The following is a 24,920-nucleotide window of genomic DNA, read 5'->3' as shown; positions in this document are numbered from 1 at the left end:
AGTTTGTTTACCCAGTGAAATAAATGAATGCATTCCAGTGTAATTTCTGTTTTATTGCACCACCCCTCTCTATAAAGTCTGCCTGGCTTACACACAAAGGCTAAACTTCAAGAGTGTGTTTCCTTATAAAAACAAAAAGTCTGGATCACAGCAATTTGACATTCTGCTCTACTTGAGAATTTCAAACACACAAAGCTACAGACCTACAGCCTAGTAAAGACTATGGCCAATACACTTAATAAAACAATTGCTGCCCATGTTTGATATATTTGCATGCATTTCCATGTAAGACATGCTAGTTCACATACTAGAAGTCACACACAGGGAATGGACAAGAGAGGGAGGCAGATACAATCTTCATCCATCTATCCATATTCAAATTGTGACAGAATAGTGTAGTGAGTCCTGTTGTGTGGCTTAGAAAAGGACTGCATCACAGGACAGCCTCAGAGTGCTCCAGACAGCCAGTGGCTGGGAGGAGACTCAGGTGACGTGCCTGACAGAGGTAGGCAGACCAGTAATGGAAAGGAAACAAGTCCAGCAGTTTCATATGTTCCTCTTACTTCCTCTCATTTGGAACTTGGGCTGAGGTCATTGTTTGAACACTAAGCTGTAGTTAATCACCATCAAAACCTGGACATTCTACACAGAAAGGCAGGCGAGCAACTTGTTGCGCACATTCAGAGACATTTTTATGAACTCTGTCAGTTTCTGTCCTTTAGTCTCTCCACTGTAGTCTCTGTGAGAGGTTGTGATGGACAGAGGCTGTGTCCAAGCCACCCTACCCAGTTACGGTACTCCAGACAGGAGGAGTGGAAATCCCATGACCTCACTTCACCCAGTGCAACATCGAGTCAACAAGCCGCCCAACTCAACAACTTCCAAATGAAAAAAACAGTCACTCCCTCAACCTACTGTACATCTGAAATATGACACCTTGCATATAACTAAGAGAGAAATAGAGAAAAGAGAAGAACGAGTGCAAACACTTTCTGCTCATGTGGATCTTATGGCTTGCATCTGTATGTTTTGTGTGCATCTGTACGCGCTGTATGTTCTGTGATGAATCCTGCCAAAAAGATAGCGTGGAACAAGTAAGGGAGCAAGGGAACGGGGATGGATGAGAAGACATGGCCTTTTGAGTTCAACCAGTCATCCAGATTAAATATTGTTTAACCCCTCACTTTCATCCTCTGTTCTGTTGACCCTGTGAAGTGAAGGGGTCAACGTTGAATCAGAGGATGAGGATATCTAACAAGTTCTTGATTGGATAAACACACTAAAGAAACGCTGTTCTAAGCAGTGGGAAGGTGTGAGTGCTTTTCTCATGACCTTTTCAGGGTCCTTCATACAGTATGTATGACAGGCTCTGTGTTATTTCCAGGGTCCTTCATACAGTATGTATGACAGGCTCTGTGCTATTTTCAGGGTCCTTCATACAGCATGTATGACAGGCTCTGTGCTATTTTCAGGGTCCTTCATACAGTATGTATGACAGGCTCTGTGTTATTTTCAGGGTCCTTCATACAGCATGTATGACAGGCTCTGTGTTATTTTCAGGGTCCTTCATACAGTATGTATGACAGGCTCTGTGCTATTTTCAGGGTCCTTCATACAGTATGTATGACAGGCTCTGTGCTATTTTCAGGGTCCTTCATACAGTATGTATGACAGGCTCTGTGTTATTTGCAGGGTCCTTCATACAGTATGTATGACAGGCTCTGTGCTATTTTCAGGGTCCTTCATACAGTATGTATGACAGGCTCTGTGCTATTTTCAGGGTCCTTCATACAGTATGTATGACAGGCTCTGTGCTATTTTCAGGGTCCTTCATACAGTATGTATGACAGGCTCTGTGTTATTTTAACTGAGGTGAGAATATTATTCTGAGGTGAGAATGTTGCTCATCAACTGGATTAGCGCTGAAATGCTGCAGCCAAAGGAAGTTGTCATAGTCTCAGAATGCAATACTACACTGAGGTGTGATTGGCTTTCTCACATCCCACAATGGACAAAATAGTAATGCATATCTTTCAGCAGAGAAATGATCCTGTATCATTATGAAACAAGCAGAATTGTCAGACTGATCAACAGGGTCCCTCTCTTTTTGGGGTTTCTGGCTCATCAATCAAGACATGACAGCCGTACTGGCAACGTGCCTTCCCTAAAAGGACAACAACACACAGAGCACACAAACAACAGATACATTAAAAGCTTATCTTTTCTCCCATTGAGTTCCACATTACAAGACCAACGTCACAGAAATATATCATCCAAATCCAAAGCACTTCATGCATGTACTATACTCCCTAGGGGCGATGGGCGACTAATGAAGAGTACAGACACAAGACCTGAAGGAGAATAATGGGGGACTGAGTAGATTCCTACTGTGGGAAGCAGCTGGGCTGAGTCGGGTGTCATTCTGTCTACTCTTTGTGTGTTAATGAGGGTGATATAGTGAGATAGTGTCACAGCAGGAGGCTAACTGCCACTCGGGTGACAGGCCCATGGAGAGGATCACCTCCTGAGCAAGCAGCCACTGGGTGGGCCTTTGGCCAGGGGACAACTGAGACAGGCAGGACAAGTCAGGGCTTACCATCAGTTCTCTACTGCGGGGCCAACTGGGAATTAATGGGGGCAAGAAAATAAATAGTTTAACTCCAGTGAAGCAGCTGACGTGAGAAGTATGCTTCCTCAACAGTTAAATAAAACAGCCTTACAGAGAAAAATTGCTTAAATAGATTTAGCCTCTAGAAGCTGATGGAACATGTCAGAGGAATGGAACCCAATCGACTAAAAACGAGTCTCAAGTCTCATGCAGTAACAAAAACAATGTATGTGTGTTTGGTAAACAATGATTTGTTTACAACGTCTTGTGAGTCCTCTTCCAACTGGAAATGAGTAAGGTGGCAAAGGACAGTGTGTTCAACGTCAAGCTGGAATGCACTGTGTCAGTGTCCAATCCGTCTTACTATGACTTCATAGGTGTTTCTCAAGGAAATCCCTCTCCCTTCTAGGCACAATGAGATGGCTTCCTGTTTAGAGAAAGTAGGATCCTGCCACTCAGCCACCCTCCATCCCTTTACGTCATTTCCACATACTAATGTAGTAATTTATCACAACTGCACAAAGTGCACATATTGCTGAATTTCCATCATCCTCCTCATCCTCAGAAACATGTGCGGTTATGAGGAAGGTCTGCATACTCTATACGCATTGAGGTGGGGGACTGACAGAGAGCGTTGTCCAAATCATGAAAAATTAACCATGGCCCACGTTTTCATTCAGAATGTGAGTAAAGATAAGAAGTAAACCAATAAAACTGACAGTCTTTAAAAATAAAGTATCATTGTAGGAAGTGCAGCCTGGTCTCATATACTAGATGTAACATAGTAAATGTAAATCTGGGCCCTCAAAATATTCGAAACAAAAAAATGAATGCACATGTAACAATTTCAATGATTTTACTGACATTTAGATCATATAAGGAAATCAGTGAATTGAAATAAATTAATTAGGCCCTAATCTATGGATTTCACATGACTGGGCAGGGGCACAGACATGGGTGGGCCTGGGAGGGCATAGGCCCACCTACTTGGGAGCCAGGCCCACCCGCTGGGGAGGCAGGCAAAGCCAATCATTATGAGTTTTTCCCCATAGAAGGGCTTTATTACAGACTGAAATACTCCTCAGTTTCATCAGCTGTTCGGGTGGCTGGTCTCAGTTGATCCCGCAGGTGAAGAAACCGGATTGGAGGGTCCTGGGCTGGCATGGTTACACATGGTCTGCAGTTGTGAGGCCGGTTGGACGTTGTGCCAAATTCTCTAAAACAACATTGGAGGCGGCTTACGGTAGGGAAATTAACATTCTCTGGCAACAGCTCGAGTGGACATTCCTGCAGTCCGCATGCCAATTGCACACTCCCTCAAAACTTGAGACATCTGTGGCATTGTGTTATGTGACAAAATTGCATATTTTAGAGTGGCCTTTTATTGACCCAGGACAAGGAGCACCTGTGTAATGATCATGCTGTTTAATCAGCTTATTGATAGACCACACCTGTCAGGTGGATGGATTATCTTGGCAAATGAGAAATGCTCACTAACAGGGATGTAAACAAATTTGTGCATAACATTTGAGAGAAATAAGCTTTTTTGTGCGTATGGTACATTTCTGGGATGTTTTATTTCAGCTCATGAAACGTGGGACCAACACTTGATATAGTATGTATGATATGTTACGTTTGGTATGGTTACATGAGACAGAATGTTACTTAAAGCAAAACTAAAGGAGGGAACGGGAAAGGGGGGTACCTGGTCAGTTGTACAACTGAATGCCTTCAACTGAAATGTGTCTTCCGCATTTAACCCAACCCCTCTTAATCAGTGATTGGTCGAGCATGTAACGTGAACGTCTTGCAACCCAAACGTTGCGTGTTCAAATCTCATCACGGAAAACTTGTGCATTTTAGTTCATTTGCAACTTTTCAACTACTTGCCACTTTTCAACTACTTAGCATGTTAGCTAACCCTTCCCCTAACCCTGACCTTAACCCTTTTAGCTAACCCTTCACCTAACTCTGACCTTAACCCTTTTAGTTAACACTTCCCCTAACCCTAACCTTAACCCTTAACCTAAACCTTAACCCTAACCCTAACCCCTAGCTAACATTAGCCAGGTAGCTAAGGTTAACGTTAGCCTCCTAGCCCCCTAGATAACATTAGCCACTACAAATTGGAATTCATAACATATCATACAATTAGCAAATTCGTAACATATTGTACAAATTGAAAATGTATAACATATCATACAAATTGTAATTCGGAACACATAATACGAAATGGATGATAAACATCCACAAATTAATACAATCCATACGAAACGTAACATATCATACTAAATGGAGTGTGAAGTATTTATGTACAGAATCATATGAAATGCTCTGAGACCAGGTTGGGAAGTAGTATAGTGATCCATTTTACAACCACAGATCAAAACAGATCAGATGGCATTGACCTAGAAAGAATGCACCTTTATACCTTACAGCATGCGCCTCTGCCTGTAGCCAAAACAGATCATAAATGCCTCACACATCCCTAAAATAATTGTAATCCAGAGAGTAATGCTATTTCATCTCCAAGCCAGCTCGGGCAATGTATTTACCTACAGTTATTGCGACTTCAGAAGCCAAGTAAAGGAGAGGTAGAGAGGAAGGCTGAGCGTTGGAGGGCAGAGTCCAGCCCAGCCCACTTCAAGTCGAGTCTCGCACCAGTCTATTTTCTCCCATCACAATCTGTCACGTCTGATCATCAGTCAGAGCGTACTGTATTCAAACGCAAGACAACTGCGCTAAATAAGAACACGTTCTCAGGCAAAGCTAAACTTCTAAAAGGTATGTTTTTGTAGTTATACTTGTGTAATAGCCTACTTATATTTGTACTGGGTATTATTCGTTTTTAGAAATATTTGAATGATACTTGTTTGGTATTTATTTATTCAACAGATGTTATGGTGTTTTAGACAGTTGATCGAAATTCTATAATTTGATGGCATATAATAACTAGGCTAAAGCAAGGACAGGTTAATGTGTCTTATATTTGAGAAAAACAGCAATGTTGGGGAAAATCCAGATATTTAGCTTCACAATTTTGATACAAGCCTGTAGCCTATACTTGCCCGCTGACAAGTTGATGACAACATATTTCAGTGTTGTCTTGTTCTTTTTCAGAAATAATAAAAACTTGAATAACTAATCATTATTTAAAAAACGTAACTTAATTCATACATTTGCATACCCAGTCCATAATAATTTTAAAGTAGTGTTTTATCATATGCTATGTTTCAAACAGATAGGCAACAGTGCCTCAAATACAATTTAATACAATTGTATTTGCACATGCTTCATAAACAACAGGTGTAAACTAACACTCAAATGCTTACTTACTGGTCCTTTTCCAACAATGCAGAGTTAAAGATTTTAAAAATGAATTAGAAATAGTGGGACAAGGAATAAATACACAGTGCACAACGAATAACAATAATGAGTAAAAATAACATGGCTATTCAGGGAATACCTGTACCTGAGTCGATGTGCAGGGGTACAAGGTAATTGACGTAGCTGTGTAAATATAGGTATGGGTAAAGTGACTGAACAACAGGATAGATAACAGACAGCAAATAGACAGTAGCAGAAGCATATGTGGTGAGTGGTCTGTGTGTGTGTGTGTGTGTGTGTGTGTGTGTGTGTGTGTGTGTGTGTGTGTGTGTGTGTGTGTGTGTGTGTGTGTGTGTGTGTGTGTGTGTGTGTGTGTGCGTGTGTGCGTGTGTGTGTGTGTTTTGAGGTGTTAGTGTAAGTATGTGTGATTGTAGAGTTCAGTGTGTGTGTGTATAGAGTCAATGCAGGAGATTTAGTGCATACAAAAAGTGTTTGTGTTGAGGTATGCATGTGTGTGTTGGGGTGTCAGTGGAAGTATATGTGTATATGTGAGTGTGCCTACATTTCTGTTCATGTGTGCATCAAGATAATTAATCAAAGTTGACAGGCAGAATGATAGTTTTGCCCCCCAAAAATAAAACTGAGCTGGAAGATAAAGATAAATGTGCTAAAGATCCATATGAATTAGTGACATAAATGGCCAAGTTTCTCCAGGACAAAACACTAATATTGGGAATTCTGTTATTAATATTTTCAATTGCGCCTTAGCTTGGTAATTTCTCATTTGTAAGGCACCTGTGGAGTAATGTCTTTGCTAGTTTCATACTCCAAAACATTCTATCAGAATTTGAACAAAGACAGGTACTGTTAATTACAAGATTAATGAGGAATGTACGCCCCCCCCCCCCCCTTTCTTTACATGTGTGTGTTGTTACAGATAAATATGCTATTATACTGTATTTCAATACTGTTATTTTGTTTCCAGGTTTCCTTCTTGTCTGAGCCATCCAGTGGATTGTCCAGGCATTGCACCGTTTTGGATAATGCTATCACATTGAAGATTCTCATTACCATCCATTCTAATACTAAATACAAAAAACTGGACTGATCAGAAACAACATTCAAAGATAGATTTCCTAAGGAATGTACATTCCCCACTTCCAACATATTGAATTATGGACTGCCTAAGAACTATGTGACGCAGAGTGGAAAGCATCTTGTCAGCTAAAAAGAAAGCAACATTCTCAGAATACCAATGGAAGCATCGCATGCCGCTTACGCTGCTGTTGCTGCCCCCACTGTGGTTCCCATGTCCCACTCGGCAGGGTACCTGCTCCGGATGTTCCACGAGTACCAGAGCAATGCTGTCATCAGAGAACACTACAACTACACAGGCAAACTGAAGGAGAACAAGTACAAGGATGGACTAAAGCCAGAGGCCATAGCCTTCCTGCTGATCTGCTTGCTCATAGTGCTGGAGAATGCTGTGGTGCTGTTGGCCATCTGGAAGAATAAGAAATTCCATCTGCCCATGTACTATCTGTTAGGCAACCTAACACTCTCAGACCTGCTAGCAGGCTTCACCTACATGGTGAACATTGTGACTTCAGGGGCCAACACTTTAAAGATGACCCCTGTGCTGTGGTTCCTGAGGGAGGGGGGAGTCTTCATAACGCTGGCTGCCTCCGTCATCAGCCTCCTGGCCATCGCCATTGAGCGCCACGTCACCATGGTGAGGATGAAGCCCTACCAGGGGGCCAAGCGAGGCCGGATGTTTGCCCTGATCGGGGCCAGCTGGGTGCTGTCAGTGTTCCTGGGGGTGCTGCCCGTCCTGGGTTGGAACTGTATGGGCCGTCTAGACCAGTGCTCCACTGTCCTGCCGCTCTTTGCCAAAAGCTACATCCTCTTCTTCATCACCGTGTTCACTGCTGTGCTGCTGGCCATCGTGGTGCTTTATGTGCGCATCTTCCACACTGTCAAGTCCAACACAAAGCACCTGGGCTCTGGCTCGCAGCGCAAAGGCCTGGCCCGCAAGTCCCAGAAGTACATGGCCCTGCTGAAGACCGTCACCATCGTGCTGGGTGTCTTCATCGTCTGCTGGCTGCCTCTCTTCATCCTTCTCTTGCTGGACTTCTGCTGCCCGGCACGGAGCTGCCAGGTGCTCTTCAAGGCGGACTACTTCCTGGGCATCGCCATGATCAACTCTCTCCTCAATCCCATCATCTATACCCTGACCAGTAAGGACATGAGGAGGGCCATCCTGAGGCTGCTGTGTCGACGCTGCCTCCTCACCAAGGATGGCCAGGTGAAGAAGATAGGGATGTCCTTTCTGGAGTGCAGTACCAGTAAGACTGAGGCACCCTCCCATAGGCTGGAGGGCCTGGAGATCACAGTCTCTTCTGCCAACTTCACCCCTTCTACTATTAAAGCCATCTACCCCAGGATGTCAAAGACATGACTTGTCCATGACGGCCCAATGTGACTCAGCAGTAATAATGGGTCCAATTACAATAAGAGCAGAGTTCTGGATACCCCCTTGACTGGACCACTCTTCGGCACCATCTTACAGCTGTGAGACTACTACATGTTATGTATGGGTTGTAAATGGAACTACAAGCAGGGAGGAAGTAATACTCTTCATCTCACCTCAATGGTAGAGAACACCAGCGGAACCCACCATTGTCTTATGTTTTGCCTTCCTCCCCTGGTCTGGCATTTTCTTCCTTGACAGATAAGCTGGAGGTTTCCACTTAAAGACTGGTCGGTCTATTGTAAGGAAGTCAAACCTCAGTCACAGTGTTAGAGAAATAAATACTTTGTTGGTTTTTAGTCTTCGGCGCCAAGCATTTAATGGATTAATATGCTGTTCTCATACTGTGAAAATCCTTTTCTCGTATGCTGAGATACAATATATCTTTCATACGTTAACAATCTTCCATAAATCCAAACTGCAGAAAAGAAAAACCCTCCTGAAGGAATGGATTCATGTTTGTAGCAGTATTTTGAATTCACAATTTACCGGTGTGTAAAGAGAACCACTCAACCAGCAGCTGTGAAATTAACATAATTCATGTTTTTTATTATACAAACATTGAAACACATGCAGTGCATTTTATTTTGATTCATACACATAAAGTATACATTTGAGTCATGCTAAGGCTCATCCTTATGTTCTCTCTCCAGAAAATACATAATACAAACATAATGACATGTAATTAAAACATGAAGCATCCACACCATGGCATTTTTGTCATCTGATCTCAGGTCTGCTGGAATTCTGGGTAGAGGTCCCCAGACCGACATTAGAGACTTGGTGGCTTTGTCACGTTGATGCCTCTTCTGGTTTGCACATCTTTGGAGGTCTCTAAAACACACGTAGCAGCAGAGATGATTGTGAGCAATAAAAAGGACAGATTAGGCTTATTGACTGGCTCTGGTTTTGTGGACTCACAAGTATGGAAATCATATTGAACACAGCCTGTTCACAAAAACAATAGCCTTCAGAACTTTCCTGAACAAGCTGGAGAATATCCCTCTCATGCAATGAAGAGTTATGTCTATCTTCTGTAAACAGTGGTTAATAGACATTTGTACAGAAAAAACCACAAATGCTTGGGGTTCCATGTATAAAATTCCATTGTGACAGCAGTGATGTTTGAAAAACAAGCAAGCAATTCAAAATCTGTTTTCACATTGTATATAAATGTACCAATGAAACTATTTATATTTCTGTCTTACTGTACTACACAGTATATTGTGTAAATAAAATGAACTATAGTTTCTGTATTTTGTTTATTCTGAACTAAACCTAATTTATGAGGCCACTGCCAATTCAAACAATAAATAAATGTATGTGAACAATATCTACAAAAACAGTATTTTTGGTCATTGTTTTGCAAAATAAACATCCTGACAAATAACATTGAATCTAGTTATTTCCTCTCAACATATCTTTGTGAAGCCAGAGGCCTCATGTGTGAGAATATGAAAGTGCTATTGTCAATGTGGTGAGTGCGATGTTTCAGATCTTTCACAGGAAACATACCGTCCCATCATCCACCAGTTATAAAAGGCTTTGACCTATATAGTCATCACATACCATATACTTCAACACTGATAAGCAAATGTCAACTTAATTCAATTGAGAAGACGGAACAGTCTACAAAATATACGTATACACAAAGGTGTACTTTCCCACTAAAGAGCAGACAGATGCCAAAGAAACAATGTAGTGCATATCAAAATAAAACATAAATGTCTGATCGATGCTGAAGTTATGAAAGTAAACACACAAGCACACACACGACAAACCCCCCACTTAACTCACAGTGCACCAAATCCATACCAGAAGCAACCACCCAAGAAGAAGACATGCACTTGTGGCAACACATAGAGAAGGCAGCAGTCATTGGGGACAGTATACTTGACGCCCCATTTCCAGTAAGATTATAAACAACCACCAGCTGACGAGGTTACACGAGTTGAGATCCAAACGAAACCTGACCCCCGCCCTGTATCAAATCAACTACTCACCACATGCTGCACTGGCAGAAACATACCTAAGCATTGACAATAAAATATTACTAATTTTCAAAACATGCAATGAAGAGTAATGGTAAGATTTCCATAAATTGTGTGTGAGCAAAAAACTGCCCTTTTCCATTCAAGACTAGAATCAAGTCCCCTCAACCATAAATGGTTGAACTTACTTTGTCAACACGGACTTTTGCAAAAGTGGGTCAAGTTTGGGGTGGCCACAAATTTAATAAATAGTTACTCTAAAATGAGATAAATCTCCACAATAACTCATGTCAGGCTTTCTGCCCTGCCAAAAAGTATTTTATGCCTTGGGCTTTTAGACTCACAGACGTTCATTAGGAAAATGTAATGGGTAGACAACTAATAACAGCAACACATTATTACTGCAGCAGTTACAATTATCTTTTTATTCAACCATAACCTCAAACACTAGTCAATTGTGCATCCTCCTTGCTTGGAAAGCCCATGGAGGAATAGCATTTGCCATGAATAACAGTTACCATTCCAGAAAATCTTGCAAAAAAAAGTTATTATTTTTATTGCTGCAATGCAGTACAGAATACTGTGTTGCATAAGCACATCTTCACATTGGACATTTATTGCATTAAAAAGGTGAGCAGCACCCAACTTTTCAATACAGTAATTTCAGTAGCATATTAAAAAGCAGTGGGATTGCAATGACACCTATTGGCAGAAAATGGTCTTTATAAAAAAAAACTATGTCTATGGTGAAAGTAGATACAAATAAAAGCTAGGGTTATAGGTTACTACCCAAATAAGTATTCTAGGAAATGTGATGCTTAGAAAAACTGCTTTATTCAATATAACAAAATGTAATGCAAGTCAATGCCAACAATAAGGAATACAATCTTATTATAAAACAAATGTATTACAACACACAACACATAAACAACAGACAATCTAACCACAGGACAAACAACTACTGGAGAGATATGGCAACTTTCCTTTGATCTCTTCTACCATTCAGTGCTGACAAAGTTCCACAGCTCATCACTGACTGAACACCGAGAACGCACAGAGGAGTCTATGTTGATTGGTGTGGCCAGGTCAGCTCCATAGTGCACTGCAAGAGATTAAAGTACACTCAAGCGTTAGTTAAACGCAACCAAAACCCACATCAACCAGCCATTAAGTTCCACAGTTGTGACTTGTCAAAGGGTGATGGAAAAATAGTTATGCAGTGACAAATACCTCCTCTCAGAATGTGTGGCTCCGTGTCATACTCCCACTTGATCCTGGTCACTTTGTGGTACAACTGGGCCACGTATCTGCAGAATTAACAGTTTGTCAAGTTCCACCATGCTGTTCATGATGTGAGATCAATGCTCACCGACTATCATGGTTTAGTGTGGTGGGCTAGTGTGGTGTTGGGAGTGATTATTTCAGTATGCTGTTAGTCCTACTCACATGGCTGATGGGATGACCTCCGTAGTGTCATCATCAACCTCCTGCTGCAGGGTCTGCAGCTCCTGCTCCGAGTCACGCAGACTCTCCAGCTCCCTCTGCAGGAACCTGAGGAACAGGTCAAGGAAACCAACACGGGGAGAATCTCAATTGGTGCTGTTCGACTCCACGCTTCCTCAACTCCATCCTCTCCTACTCAACTCCAACCTCTCCTTGCCTGATTTTGAAAAAGGTCAAATGGAATCGAGGAGCGGAGGCAAGGAAACAAATGCGCTTGTATTAAATAAGAATCCTTGTCCACTAGTATGTCATCAGGCAAATTATATTTACAGGGGTGGAGTCCCAAAATAAGTAACGTGATAAAAACATTTAGCTAGTAGATAAAATTTGCATAGATTTTTAAAAATGTGTGCATGCATTTCTTTTTCAAGAAAACAGCTGATTCAAAGGGGTTGTAGCAGATTTTAACACACTTCCACACTAGTCACCAGGAAGATCCTCTGCATGCTCACTGTATGGCATATAAACTGAAGTCTCAAAATACTTTCATCAATGGATGGCAGCCTGGTCAGCCTGCAGCAATGGACAAGCTCAGTGTAGAATGTGACTGCTCCCTATATGTATTATCTGGGCAACACAGCATTCATGTGCACGTTAGAGAGCACCAATTGCAGTACATTTATAACTTGTTCTGTGTAGAGACAGAGCATGACTGGGTGAAGGATACTGTAGTTCTGAGTCCATGTTCTGGCTCCTTGCTGTACACTGCTGCAGCTCCTGCTCCAGACTGTCTAGCTCCCGCTCTGCCTGGCTCTTCTGCCCCTCCATGTCCAGCAGCTTCTGGCTCGCCTCATCTTCACACTGAACTACACCTGAGGACAATGGCGAGCAAGATTAGGCTATATATCTTGAAGGTATGGAAAGAAAGTAAGTTATACGACAGGATCTACAACTTGATTATTTTTCTTTACCGTTTAACACCAGTGTGATGGTTTTCTTAATGTCCAAGTGTCGCTCAAAGAAACACTGCTGTTTTTCTCTCACTTTTCTTAATTCCTCGTCAGCTTTGCTGCTTTTCAGTATTTTGACCATCGACTCTCCCGTGTCCATAACATCCTGAAGCATGGTGACACGTCTTTTGTGGAATATTTTAGTAGAAATAAATAATAAATTACTTACTGCCTGTTCTAGAGCAGACTAGCTGGTGAATCATCAATACCACTCAATTTTTTGCTGCCTACGGTCAACAAAATCCAATGCTATGTCTAACTAACGTTAGCTGCAGAGGCTCTTGCTTGAAAACAGCAGCTACTGTTACTAAGTTCTAAATTAGATACGTTTAGAAAGGTATACAATAACAAGCATTACCTTACCGTGTTTGCCGAATATAAACAGTTCGCTGACAGCTTTGCTTCACTTCAATCGTTTCCGTAATTCAAAGTTGTCTTGCGAATGCGCGCGCTTACATGAGGTGCCAGCGAAAGTGCCTGACGGAATTTTTGTTTCTAAACAAAAAACGAAATTACAGGAGAAACTGTAAAATATGTATTCACATACACAATATAAAACAATAAGTAGATGCCTACAATTGAAAATATACAATTAATAGAAAGCACCAAAAATATCCAGCGTTCTGATTGGCTAGATCCACATGGGGGCGCCAATGTCAAGAGATTGCAAGATTTATTTTACACAATGGAACCTTCACTGTGCCTCCAGAGGTTATTTCTGGACAACATTTGTACATTTTAGAGAGTCATTTTCTTATCAAGAACAACAGTTGGGAGTACACAAAATGTCCTACAATTTTATTGCAGTTTGCAAAATGCAGTTAAGTAAATCACAATCACAAAGAGTTGTTCAAGTTGATCTGATAGTTTTCAGGAATAAAATACAAAATATACAATTCTAAGAGGCACTCCGAAAAATAGCTGGAACGTCAACTATCAGTGCCAATGCTATTGTAAGCTCATTCAACTTTGATTTATTAGGAACTATACTGTTCTCTGGTCCATGTATATTGTGCAGTTTGTCACTTTATACCAACCATTCACAAAAATATAAGGGGACATAAATTATAATGGTGCCGTTCTCTCCCTCATTCCTTGCTTCTCAGTCTTCGCTTGAGCCTTTCGTTTCTGCCTGCCAAGCTGCCTGAAGTGCAGTCTCTTGGGATTCAGTCCATAGGCCTTCAGTCTCTGTCCGCTGAACTCTCGCCCACCCATTTTCACCCTGAATGTCCCCTTCCCCGACATGAGGCGGCTTCCTGGGTGCCTGTTTTTCTTCTTTGGCAATTTTGGCCTTTCAGTCCTTGTGTTGGCAGTCTCCTGAGTGGTAGCAACTGTTTCCTGCTCCAGTTTCAACTTCTTGGATTTGGGTACCAGGAACTCCTCTTCGTGGTCTCCTGCCTCTCTCAGTGCCTGGACTACCACCCCCTCCCCAGAGTCCAATGCAGAGCTTTGCTGACTGGGTCCAGCCTCATCATCATCCTCCAGATCCTTGTTATCCTTCTTCATCCTGTCTCTTCTCTTCTTACCCACTTTGGTCTTGCCCTCTGTTTTGTCTTCCCTGCAAGGAAATATATAATATAATTCAGTTTTCTTAGAGAACATATTCTGCCAATCTGCATATGGTAGAATACTCACTCAGCATAGAAAGAGTTCAAGACTTCTATCTTTTTCTTCACATTTTGTCCTTTGATTTTGTAGTTCTGCAAATCACTCATCTCCTCCTTGTCAGACCTGAAAAAGAGATTGAAGAAAAAAATAGAAAAAGGAAAAATCTGAAAGGCCATTTTCCCCATAGGCAGCTGATTAGTAAATGCCTACTGTTTTGAGACCAGGTTCAGTACCTGAACATGCAGGTCTTCTTTAGCGAGGCCCAGCGGTTCAGCTCTTTCTCATCTGCTCCCAGGATCTGAGGAGGGAAGAACAAGTTACTTTCTGTAATAGTAACATATTAATTCAGCCACTTTAACCTCTCTGGGGTAGGGGGCAGTATTTTGACATCCGGATGAAAAGCGTGCTCAAAGTAAACTAACTGTTACTCAGGCCCAGAAGCTAGGATATGCATACAATTGGTTGATTTAGATAGAAAACACTCTAACGTTTCTAAAACTGTTAAAATGATGTATGTGAGTATAACAGAACTGATATGGCAGGCAAAATCCAGAGGACAAACCATCCCAAAAAAAAAGATTTCAGCTTACCACTATTTTCAATGGCTAGTACTATAATTATAAGCCCAAGTCCTCCCGCATTGCAGTTCCTAGTGCTTCCACTAGATGTCAACAGTCTTTAGAAAGAGTTTCAGGCTGTTTTTTGGAAAAATTACCCAGAAATTGTAGTTTTTCTAAGTGGCTCCCATTTTGGCTGTAGTGTTTCCAAGCGCGTGGACGAAAGCGCGTTCTTTCTTATTCATCTCCGGTAATGAACATACTATTCTCAGTCTTAAATTTTATTGTTTATTTGCGTATTAGGATACCTAAGGTTTGATTATAAACGTTGTTTGACTTGTTTGGAAAAGTTTGTTAGTAGCGTTTGGGATTCATTTTGTATGCATTTTAATGGAGGGAAACAGTGGATTATTGACTGAAGCGCGCCAGGTAAACTGAGTTTTTATGGATATGAAGGACATTATCGAGCAAAAGGACAATTTGTGATGTAACTGGGACCTTTTGGAATCCCAACAGAAGAAGATCATCAAAGGCATTTTTTTTATATTGCTATTTATGACTTTCGTGTCGCACCTGTCTGGTTGAAATATGTTTTTCATGTGTTTGTATGCGGGGTGCTGTCCTCAGATAATCGCATGGTTTGCTTTCGCCGTAAAGCCTTTTTGAAATCTGACAAGGCGGCTGGATTAACAAAAAGTTCAGCTTTATTTTGATGTATAACACATTTTCAAGAATGTTAAATATTTGAATTTAGAATTTTTGAATTCCGCGCTCTGAAATTTCACTGGATGTTGGGCAGGTGGGACACTACCGTCCCACATACCCGTAAGAAAAACAAAGACGCTAAATCCACAGAAATTACTTTAAACCTAATTTGTGCAGATGAGGCTCCAAAGCAAGTTGATAACTCAGTGAACACAAGCATTTCCCTTTCTATCATTCTCTCCTCATCCTCGTCTGCTCAGAGAGAAGATTAACTGAAGTCATGCCCTGGTCAGAGCCTTCCCCGGAGGGTGGCAATACCAGGTCAGTCACATCTCAGCTCATCAGTGCAGGACTCGGGGTCTGTACAGTGCAACACTATAGCACAACCCAGGGTTCGGGGGTCAATTATATTTAAATTCCAGACAACTAAAAAAGTTAACCAAACTAAAAACAATTCTAATTGAAAAGCATGGGAAAAAGTTAGAATTTTAGTGTACTTCCTGAATTGACTTGAACCCAACCCTGAGACAACCTATTAGGAACTAGAGCTCCCAGTCTCACCTCATCAGTGGACAGGCCAAAGTCATTGGCCAGGACCTGCCTGTAGCGAAACCTGCAGGGGATGTCGTCTATGATGTCCTCATAGTCCAGCTTATAGTACTCGTCCAGGTACTGCTCAAAGGACTTCTCCTCTGAAACACAAAGGATGGATGCACGAAAGAGCATTCAGTCTCAATATCTATAGTACATCGAACAGAATCTAAAAGGTTATGGAAAATAACCTAAGATTCATGGTGCTGAACCTCCTGAGACTTACGGGGGTCAAACACAGGCTTGTTTTGGGTAATGACCTCAGCAAAATGAGACTTCTTTCTCTTCTTTCCCATCAGCGGGGCATCCACCTTCATCTTCTCCTTTTTCTTCTGCTTCTTGGAGGTGCTTGGCTGACTGGGATCATAGTCTGCATCCATCTGGTCAAGTAAGAGTTCAGATGAGTGAGTCACATACAATCTCAAAGGCCTGACTATCTCCATCAACGAGACCTTTATTTCTGACTAGCCTCCAATAAATGTGTTTCTGAAGGTCTGCAGGCAATGCTGAAGTGATGATCATATTAGAGGAACTCACAATAAAGTCTGGATCTTCACAGTTTGGCTGGTCATACTCTTCTCCTTCATGCTCTTCTTCCTCCCCTTCTTCACCACCATATTCCTTTTCTCCACCCTCTCCTGTCCATGTGTCCCAGTTCCAGTGTTCTGCAGGACAGAGAAAGCTACCTTATTACAATGCCATCGATTCTAAATTATTCCATTCTACTTGAGATAATAAAATCAGCAACGAGTGACTTACCACCCTCTAGCTCTTCAACTTCAAACTGGGGCTTCTCCCCCTCTTCCTCTCCATAATATTCATCACCAAAGAATTTCTGGAAGAAGAAAAGAATACAAGGAGAGACAATAAGAGGAGTGTATTTTTTTATTTACAATCCGTCTCTCTTCTTGAGGTGTGCGAGTGGTCACCTGCATGAGCTGGTCATGCTGCTGGGGGTCAAAGTCTCCCTCTAGGTCCACCTGACTGAAGGCCAGCTGCTCGTTGCCTGTCAGCTCCTGCAGCCGCCGCAGTTTCTGCATGATCTCATTACGCTTCAGATTCTTCAGCTGCTTCAGCTGCTCGTGCTTCTGCTCCTTCTCCTGCAGGGGCCAGAAGAGTGACAGGTCAGTTTGCTGGGACGGTGAGAGAAATGAGGAAGGGATGGTATGATGTATAAGATTAACTAAAAGAGAGAGCGTCTACTGACCTTTTTCTTCCTATCCTTCACTTCCTCCCTTTTGAGCTTCCTGCGCTCGTCTTTGGAGCGGACAGAGGTGGCAATGGTACGGGGGTAAGTCTTGATCTGTAAGGAACAATAAGATACTATATGAGACCAAGGTACATACACTACACCATACAAACAGACATGTGCATGTAGAGACAGACGGGAAAGTTCACCTTCTGTGCATCAGGCTCCTCAAAGCGGAAGTTGTAGTGTCTTTCAAAGTCCTCCTGGCGCTCCAAGAACGACTCCCCATCCTCTTCTGAGTCCTCCACATCATCATTCACCACCTCGTCATAGCTGGGGATCCTGCACACAGGCATGGCAGATTAGTACACAGTCAGAGCGGTGCTGAGCACTGCTCTATGATTACAATTGAAAGCATACATGGACAAAACAAAAAAAAATGAAATGTATAAACACATAAAATAACTTATGTAAATAACTGTTACCTGTCCACGTCATCTTTCTCCATGTAGCCCTTATTCAGGACAAAATCCCTAAGGAAACACTCCTTCTCATCCAGCTCGGGGTCGTTCCAATAGTCCCTCAGGTATTTCTGTCTCAACACACAGCACATATTTCAGTCACAGCAGGTCATTACATATCGCTCTCTTGCCCTCTATTCCAACAGTTTCTCCATCACTCACCATGTCCTGCACCTCTTCTGGGCCCCCCAGCTCTGCCTGGCCTTTCAGCCAGTCCACATAATCCTCTTCCTCTTTATCCTGTTGGGTAGAAAGATAACAGTTTAGAGGAATAGAATGTTTCGCTCTGCAGTGCTTTATACTGTAAGATAAGACAAAGTCAGGTACCGGTTCCCACAGACCTTCTCTTCCTGTGTTCTGGTCCTCCTCTTCAGCAGCTGAAAGTCCTCCTCACTGCACTCCTCATCACTGTCCTGTATGAACTTACGGAAGCTGGAGGAAGCATGATACAGTGTTTATGTTCCAAAGACAGTTATAAAAGACAAAAAACAAGGGTGTATTTACACAAATAAAACAACTTATTTAGGACAAAGGACACAGTGATTATGAGAGAATTTAACCCTTACCTCTCTTTCAATTCTCTCTGCTCCTGGATGTAACTTGGAGATGCAGCTCTCTGTCAAAGAAAGCAAAGGCAAACAAATAACTTCTCGTGACATACCTCCATGTAAATGTGTCATAACATACAATGTATCATAACATGCCTCTCTCCTCTTTGCAGCCTCTTCATCATCACTCGCCTCCTCATCATCCTCATATTTACTGGGAATGAGACAAATTGTTATTGTCAAACCATTTGCCCAACATTAGATATAAAGATATGCACAGTAGGACATCTGCAGCTCACTCACCCTCCCCTTTCCAAGATAACTTTTCGCTCATAGTCTTTCAGATACATTGGCTTCTCTGTTTTATTTGAAGTTGAAGGCTGGGCATCGTCCCCAATGGATGCATCTGATTAAGAATGAAAAATTGGGTGGTGAAAGACACCTCTTAAACAAACAAACACATAATCAAAGTGTCATACTGTAATCAGTTGCAGCAACAAGACATGCTGACTGATGACATACCTTCCACTGTGTAAAACGTTGCATCAGTCTGATAAATCTTAGGATCTTTCTTCTTCAGCAGAGACAATGTTCTGTAGAAGTCCCTTTCAACTTTGGGGTCAAGTTCCTAAGAAGACACACAGTCTGCATTGAAATTACAAACATACAGGTCAAGGACGCAAAAGGTAGGGCCAAAAACACTGACAAACCATAAACAGAACACCATGGCAGTGTTGGTATTGTGAACTTGAAACGATATAGTTAGCCAAATTAAATACAGTAATAGTACTTACCACCTCGCTATCACCATCTGACTCTGACTCTGAACCAGACTCACTCTCGTCAGCTTGGTCGCCATATTTGTCTTTCACTGAAATAAATCAATGATGAACATGACAAGCCATCCAATGTGGTGCACGCATTCCGCCAGGAAAACAAGTCAGAACTAAATTGCTATCTAGCTGGACATGCTAGCTAACTAGTTATAATAACCAAAAATGTAACGATGACTAAGTTAACTTCTGAACGTATAATTATATAAGTTAAATAAGTTACAGAATAAGATTCATTTAAAATGCGATCAAAAGTTAGCAAGCAAGTTGAAAAGGATAACTTTAGCTAACATGAGCTAAAGGGCTGGCTTGCTAGCCATCTAGCTAGCTAACAAGCTTGGGAAGTCACACTTACGCCTTTGTAACTCTTCTTTTTGTCTATATTTGTCATATTTCACTGCAAACTTTGAATTAATCTTGAAATCCGATTTGCCTGACATGGTTACATGTGAACTGGATACTATTTATCGGGAAAATAATTCAGTGAAATCTGTTCATGATGCTAACATCCACAGCAGCATGTATAGAACTACCACGTGGTTTCCTGAGGGGAGAGTCAGAGTTCCAAACTACAATCAACCAATCATATGTTTAGAAAATATGTACGTTTTATCCACAAATATATTTGTTGCCAATATAAAAATGATTTTTGTATATATAAAAAATCACAAAATACAAATTGATTTGCAAATATTTCTTAGAAATATTCATATTAAGGGTCCTAGTTTGAGAGCATTGATGGCCTTTGCCTTTTGCGTTAGTTAGTAAGAATATTCGTATAATTTATGTTGAGTAATAATCTCCAACCTAGTAGCAATGTGTTTGTCAGATACAATGTGAATATACTCTGTAGCTATCTAATGTTTTTGTGTTGTCTGTGTGTAGTATGGTGTAGTAGCCCATCACAATGTTTTTGGAATGAGACTCAGTAGCACAGCTGGAGGCGCTCTAGTGCAAATTGTCAAAAGGCCCCTGTGTACCATGCTGGTCCATCCCTATGTTTTTTAAAAGATCATAAGGTGACCAGACAGTGAAAGTACAGGAGATAATGTCTACTGGGAGAATAGTTTACACACTTATGAATGTATTTTAAAAACAGTAATGGAATTCATTATTCCAATTATCTGACTCAGAAAGAATAGGTCAAATACACCAGTTTACTCACCCTGTTTTCAATTGCAATTATTGAGACAACTATTATTTTTTTATACTTCATCAATATAATGTTCTGTTTTTGTCTAGTTGGACGATTTAGGCCTATGCCCAAATTCTCTTAGTATATTCTGTTTGTCACCTCAACATTCCTGTGGGTCTGACCTCTCTGAATTGGGCTTTACTCGGATCCTTTCAAACAACAACCTCGTATATGGTCTTACATGGCATCAATTATTATTCATGTTCTCTTTGCTGTTTGCTCTTTGTACTCAGCTACTCTGAGTCAGTCTTCATCTCCCTGGGCCCCACAATAAAACATCAGTTACGTTTACATTGCAATTCTTTGCCAATCTATGTAGCTTATCACCACTGTCAAACGAGTCTGTCAAATAATAACACATCCCACCTAAAGCAAATAATAGTGCCTGAGATAAAGAGACTGTTTCTGGAATAATTCATGACTTTAAATAGCTTCATTCACCTCGTTCCCTGTGTCATGTCTTGAATAGTCGACCAGGTATTGGAGGGCTCTAGGGAGTAAGGCTGCAGTGGGATTCAGATAGGAGGAAGGTGTTTATTTGAGGTCGGAGGTGATAGCCAAGGGACAGCAATATACAGTGCCTTGCGAAAGTATTCGGCCCCCTTGAACTTTGCGACCTTTTGCCACATTTCAGGCTTCAAACATAAAGATATAAAACTGTATTTTTTTGTGAAGAATCAACAACAAGTGGGACACAATCATGAAGTGGAACGACATTTATTGGATGTTTCAAACTTTTTTAACAAATCAAAAACTGAAAAATTGGGCGTGCAAAATTATTCAGCCCCCTTAAGTTAATACTTTGTAGCGCCACCTTTTGCTGCGATTACAGCTGTAAGTCGCTTGGGGTATGTCTCTATCAGTTTTGCACATCGAGAGACTGAAATTTTTTCCCATTCCTCCTTGCAAAACAGCTCGAGCTCAGTGAGGTTGGATGGAGAGCATTTGTGAACAGCAGTTTTCAGTTCTTTCCACAGATTCTCGATTGGATTCAGGTCTGGACTTTGACTTGGCCATTCTAACACCTGGATATGTTTATTTTTGAACCATTCCATTGTAGATTTTGCTTTATGTTTTGGATCATTGTCTTGTTGGAAGACAAATCTCCGTCCCAGTCTCAGGTCTTTTGCAGACTCCATCAGGTTTTCTTCCAGAATGGTCCTGTATTTGGCTCCATCCATCTTCCCATCAATTTTAACCATCTTCCCTGTCCCTGCTGAAGAAAAGCAGGCCCAAACCATGATGTTGCCACCACCATGTTTGACAGTGGGGATGGTGTGTTCAGCTGTGTTGCTTTTACACCAAACATAACGTTTTGCATTGTTGCCAAAAAGTTAAATTTTGGTTTCATCTGACCAGAGCACCTTCTTCCACATGTTTGGTGTGTCTCCCAGGTGGCTTGTGGCAAACTTTAAACAACACTTTTTATGGATATCTTTAAGAAATGGCTTTCTTCTTGCCACTCTTCCATAAAGGCCAGATTTGTGCAATATACGACTGATTGTTGTCCTATGGACAGAGTCTCCCACCTCAGCTGTAGATCTCTGCAGTTCATCCAGAGTGATCATGGGCCTCTTGGCTGCATCTCTGATCAGTCTTCTCCTTGTATGAGCTGAAAGTTTAGAGGGACGGCCAGGTCTTGGTAGATTTGCAGTGGTCTGATACTCCTTCCATTTCAATATTATCGCTTGCACAGTGCTCCTTGGGATGTTTAAAGCTTGGGAAATCTTTTTGTATCCAAATACGGCTTTAAACTTCTTCACAACAGTATCTCGGACCTGCCTGGTGTGTTCCTTGTTCTTCATGATGCTCTCTGCGCTTTTAACGGACCTCTGAGACTATCACAGTGCAGGTGCATTTACATGGAGACTTGATTACACACAGGTGGATTGTATTTATCATCATTAGTCATTTAGGTCAACATTGGATCATTCAGAGATCCTCACTGAACTTCTGGAGAGAGTTTGCTGCACTGAAAGTAAAGGGGCTGAATAATTTTGCACGCCCAATTTTTCAGTTTTTGATTTGTTAAAAAAGTTTGAAATATCCAATAAATGTCGTTCCACTTCATGATTGTGTCCCACTTGTTGTTGATTCTTCACAAAAAAATACAGTTTTATATCTTTATGTTTGAAGCCTGAAATGTGGCAAAAGGTCGCAAAGTTCAAGGGGGCCGAATACTTTCGCAAGGCACTGTAACTGGGTCGTTTCACGAAATGAGTGCCTTTTGTTGTTTTAAGTAGAAATTGTGCACCAATGTTTAATTTTTAAAGCTTGTTATATTTATTGAAGTGCTCTTTAATATAGACCACATAGATAATTAAATAAATCAGATTTTTTTTAATGTAAATGAAGACAACATTCTGTATTTTGACATGTTCCTCAGTGCACCCTCTGTGACCTTCACCATCATTGTAAAGCCCCAGTTATTTTGCTGCTTTGACAATGTCATTTCTGAAGATAAATATATATTTAATGTGATTAGTGATTCATTTTAAGGTAAGAAAACCCAGAATTGTCCCTCATGTTAAGGTCAACACTATTACATGAACTGAACTCTCGTTTTAATATGGTGAAACTATTACTTAACATCTAATGATCAAATCACAGCGTTCAAGAAAGTGAGTTGGTTCTACTCTTTTTGGCCATTTTCTGGTGTTTTGGAAAACTGAGTGGTTCGAGCATAACATGTCAACCCTGTTACCCATTGATAAACAAGCTAGAAATATTTTAACAATTTCATTTTTTTGCATTCAATTGCACCTCCCTGTGGCACAGAACAAGCTTCCTTTTCCCCTATCACAAGGGGATGTATGGCTAATTGAAGATTAAATCTTCAACCCTGTTACTTTGGGAGTCAGTGCCACTTACTGTAGTAATTTAGTTTTTGAACCTATTGAGTTGGGAAAACTAGTTTTTTATTAAGTTGAACATGTGCTCTTTATCGCAGAATGTTAAATGAAGTGAAATCAAACTGTTTTTCTTAACCAAGTTACACATCTCAAAAGGCACCAAATTGGTGTAATTTATGTATCCTTTTATAATAGCCTACCCAGTGGCTCAGGAGTTTTTCTCACCTGACCTGGTATAAATTGGAGTTAAAAATTAGATGAAGATTGTCTTCATCTGAAGAAAATAGATCAAGAAGGGAATTTAACTGGAAGCAAAACTACAAATCCAAGCTTTCTGATGTGTAGAATGACACTGTATCATGTCATCATTACGCGAGAGGGCTCACCTAAAAATGTGAGCCATGATATATAGGTAAACAATGGACAAAACATCAACAGGTTTCAGAAGGAAGCAGTGTCCTTCCCTGGCCTATTTCCACCCTCCGCCCACTGCTTCCCCTTCTGGGAAAAGTGAATACGTCCAACCTCTGCATAGAATATTGGCAGATAAAAACATCAGGATGGCCTCACCATTTATCTCTTCTGTAATGTTTACTTAAAATGAGAGAGTATGGTTATTAATATGTTTCCATATAGATAGGTTGTATTTCATGTTAACTCCATTGATGATGTAAACTGTTTATTACACCAATCTTTATGAATACCAGTATAAAGAATACTGCCCATATTGATAGTTTGTTACAGTTTTACACTCTGCTGTACCTCTAATAAACTCCAGCTCCAGTTCAGCTGTACTGAACTCATGTTGTTATGTTAATGATTAAGGACAACCCCAGGTTCTTTGCTTCAAAAAAGCATCATGCCAACAAAAACAACCAGTCTAGGACACTGTGTTAGGAAATGAAGTTCCAGGGAGAAGTTATTAGTTTGGATGAATGTCACAAGTAGAGTAATGAAACAAAAGGAGGCTAAATATCCAGCTGAATAAGTGTCCTAGTTACTGACAGCTGGTTAACATTATTCAGCCAGTGATCCAAACCCAGCATCTACTTTATCTTTAAGTGTGTGCAGTATTGTCCTACTGTAACATGATAACCTAGTGTCCAAGGTCAGTTACCACCCATGACAGTCTAATAAGGACTCTTCTCATTTTCCTAATTTTCCATCTTTCACGATGGCAGCCAGAGTCACAACCTGAATGGAATGGAGTTGTATGTGTGTTTGTATGTTTTTTATGTATTTACTGTATATCCATAAGTACAGACGTGACTGTGTGTGTGTGTTGTGTGTGTGTGTGTGTGTGTGTTTTCTTGGTATGTTATAATTTATCCCCCCTTCACAGCCATGAACTTTGTCTACAGTAGGGAGCCTGCTGCCAGGACACATAGACAGTTTGACCTGAGCGATATAGC

At 41.1% G+C, this 24,920-nt stretch overlaps 3 protein-coding genes and 1 non-coding gene across 5 annotated transcripts; 1 reads left to right on the top strand and 3 right to left on the bottom strand.

The window, feature by feature from the left end:
- The first annotated feature begins 4,469 nt into the window (after nt 1-4,469).
- Nucleotides 4,470-9,855, top strand: LOC110486528 (sphingosine 1-phosphate receptor 1). Its single transcript, XM_021558200.3, has 2 exons — nt 4,470-5,392; nt 6,921-9,855. The coding sequence occupies exon 2, from the start codon at nt 7,191-7,193 to the stop codon at nt 8,391-8,393; it is 1,203 nt and encodes a 400-aa protein (XP_021413875.1). The 5' UTR covers nt 4,470-5,392; nt 6,921-7,190; the 3' UTR covers nt 8,394-9,855.
- A 1,416-nt stretch (nt 9,856-11,271) lies between these two features.
- On the bottom strand, nt 11,272-13,531 carry LOC110486529 (kinetochore protein Spc24). Of its 2 annotated transcripts, none has more exons than XM_021558201.3 (6): nt 13,273-13,531; nt 12,871-13,034; nt 12,627-12,771; nt 11,903-12,007; nt 11,687-11,763; nt 11,272-11,558 (listed from the first exon to the last, which is right to left on the bottom strand). In XM_021558201.3, exons 2-6 carry the CDS (start codon nt 13,022-13,024, stop codon nt 11,452-11,454), a joined length of 588 nt encoding a protein of 195 aa, XP_021413876.2. In that variant the 5' UTR covers nt 13,025-13,034; nt 13,273-13,531; the 3' UTR covers nt 11,272-11,451. The 2 variants fall into 2 exon arrangements, with proteins under 2 accessions (XP_021413876.2, XP_021413877.2); XM_021558202.3 differs by having other exon boundaries at nt 13,268-13,355.
- Nucleotides 13,532-13,686: 155 nt separating this feature from the next.
- Nucleotides 13,687-20,294, bottom strand: LOC110486527 (protein KRI1 homolog). Its single transcript, XM_021558199.3, has 19 exons — nt 19,817-20,294; nt 19,423-19,499; nt 19,151-19,256; nt 18,932-19,034; nt 18,785-18,842; nt 18,647-18,696; nt 18,422-18,512; nt 18,243-18,320; nt 18,045-18,151; nt 17,769-17,901; nt 17,578-17,673; nt 17,300-17,470; nt 17,130-17,205; nt 16,908-17,035; nt 16,597-16,750; nt 16,341-16,471; nt 14,751-14,815; nt 14,545-14,640; nt 13,687-14,467 (listed from the first exon to the last, which is right to left on the bottom strand). The coding sequence occupies exons 1-19, from the start codon at nt 19,899-19,901 to the stop codon at nt 13,975-13,977; spliced, it is 2,298 nt and encodes a 765-aa protein (XP_021413874.3). The 5' UTR covers nt 19,902-20,294; the 3' UTR covers nt 13,687-13,974.
- Nucleotides 16,032-16,129, bottom strand: LOC118938604 (Z30 small nucleolar RNA). The gene has a single exon (XR_005035812.1). It is a non-coding gene; the product is annotated as a Z30 small nucleolar RNA (small nucleolar RNA).
- Nucleotides 20,295-24,920: the final 4,626 nt, after the last annotated feature.

This window comes from Oncorhynchus mykiss, chromosome 13 (assembly GCF_057628025.1).
Source record: "Oncorhynchus mykiss isolate SJ-2025 chromosome 13, ASM5762802v1, whole genome shotgun sequence".
Taxonomy (NCBI): Eukaryota; Metazoa; Chordata; class Actinopteri; order Salmoniformes; family Salmonidae; genus Oncorhynchus; species Oncorhynchus mykiss.
Note: the sequence above shows the minus strand (reverse complement) of the source record. Positions and strands in the feature narration are given on the sequence as shown.

What these genes read in the sequence shown, in the direction of transcription:
- LOC110486528 (XM_021558200.3), top strand. Translation starts at nt 7,191, where the DNA reads ATGGAAGCATCGCATGCCGCTTACGCTGCTGTTGCTGCCCCCACTGTG.
- LOC110486529 (XM_021558201.3), bottom strand. Translation starts at nt 13,024, where the DNA reads ATGCTTCAGGATGTTATGGACACGGGAGAGTCGATGGTCAAAATACTG. An exon ending in AACATGGACTCAGAACTACA is followed by an intron (nt 12,008 to 12,626) that starts GTATCCTTCACC and finishes CCTGTTCCTCAG; the next exon opens with GTTCCTGCAGAGGGAGCTGG. An exon ending in GCCACACATTCTGAGAGGAG is followed by an intron (nt 11,559 to 11,686) that starts GTATTTGTCACT and finishes AATCTCTTGCAG; the next exon opens with TGCACTATGGAGCTGACCTG.
- LOC110486527 (XM_021558199.3), bottom strand. Translation starts at nt 19,901, where the DNA reads ATGTCAGGCAAATCGGATTTCAAGATTAATTCAAAGTTTGCAGTGAAA. An exon ending in CAGAGAGAATTGAAAGAGAG is followed by an intron (nt 18,513 to 18,646) that starts GTAAGGGTTAAA and finishes TGCTTCCTCCAG; the next exon opens with CTTCCGTAAGTTCATACAGG. An exon ending in AGTTGAAGAGCTAGAGGGTG is followed by an intron (nt 17,036 to 17,129) that starts GTAAGTCACTCG and finishes TCTGTCCTGCAG; the next exon opens with AACACTGGAACTGGGACACA.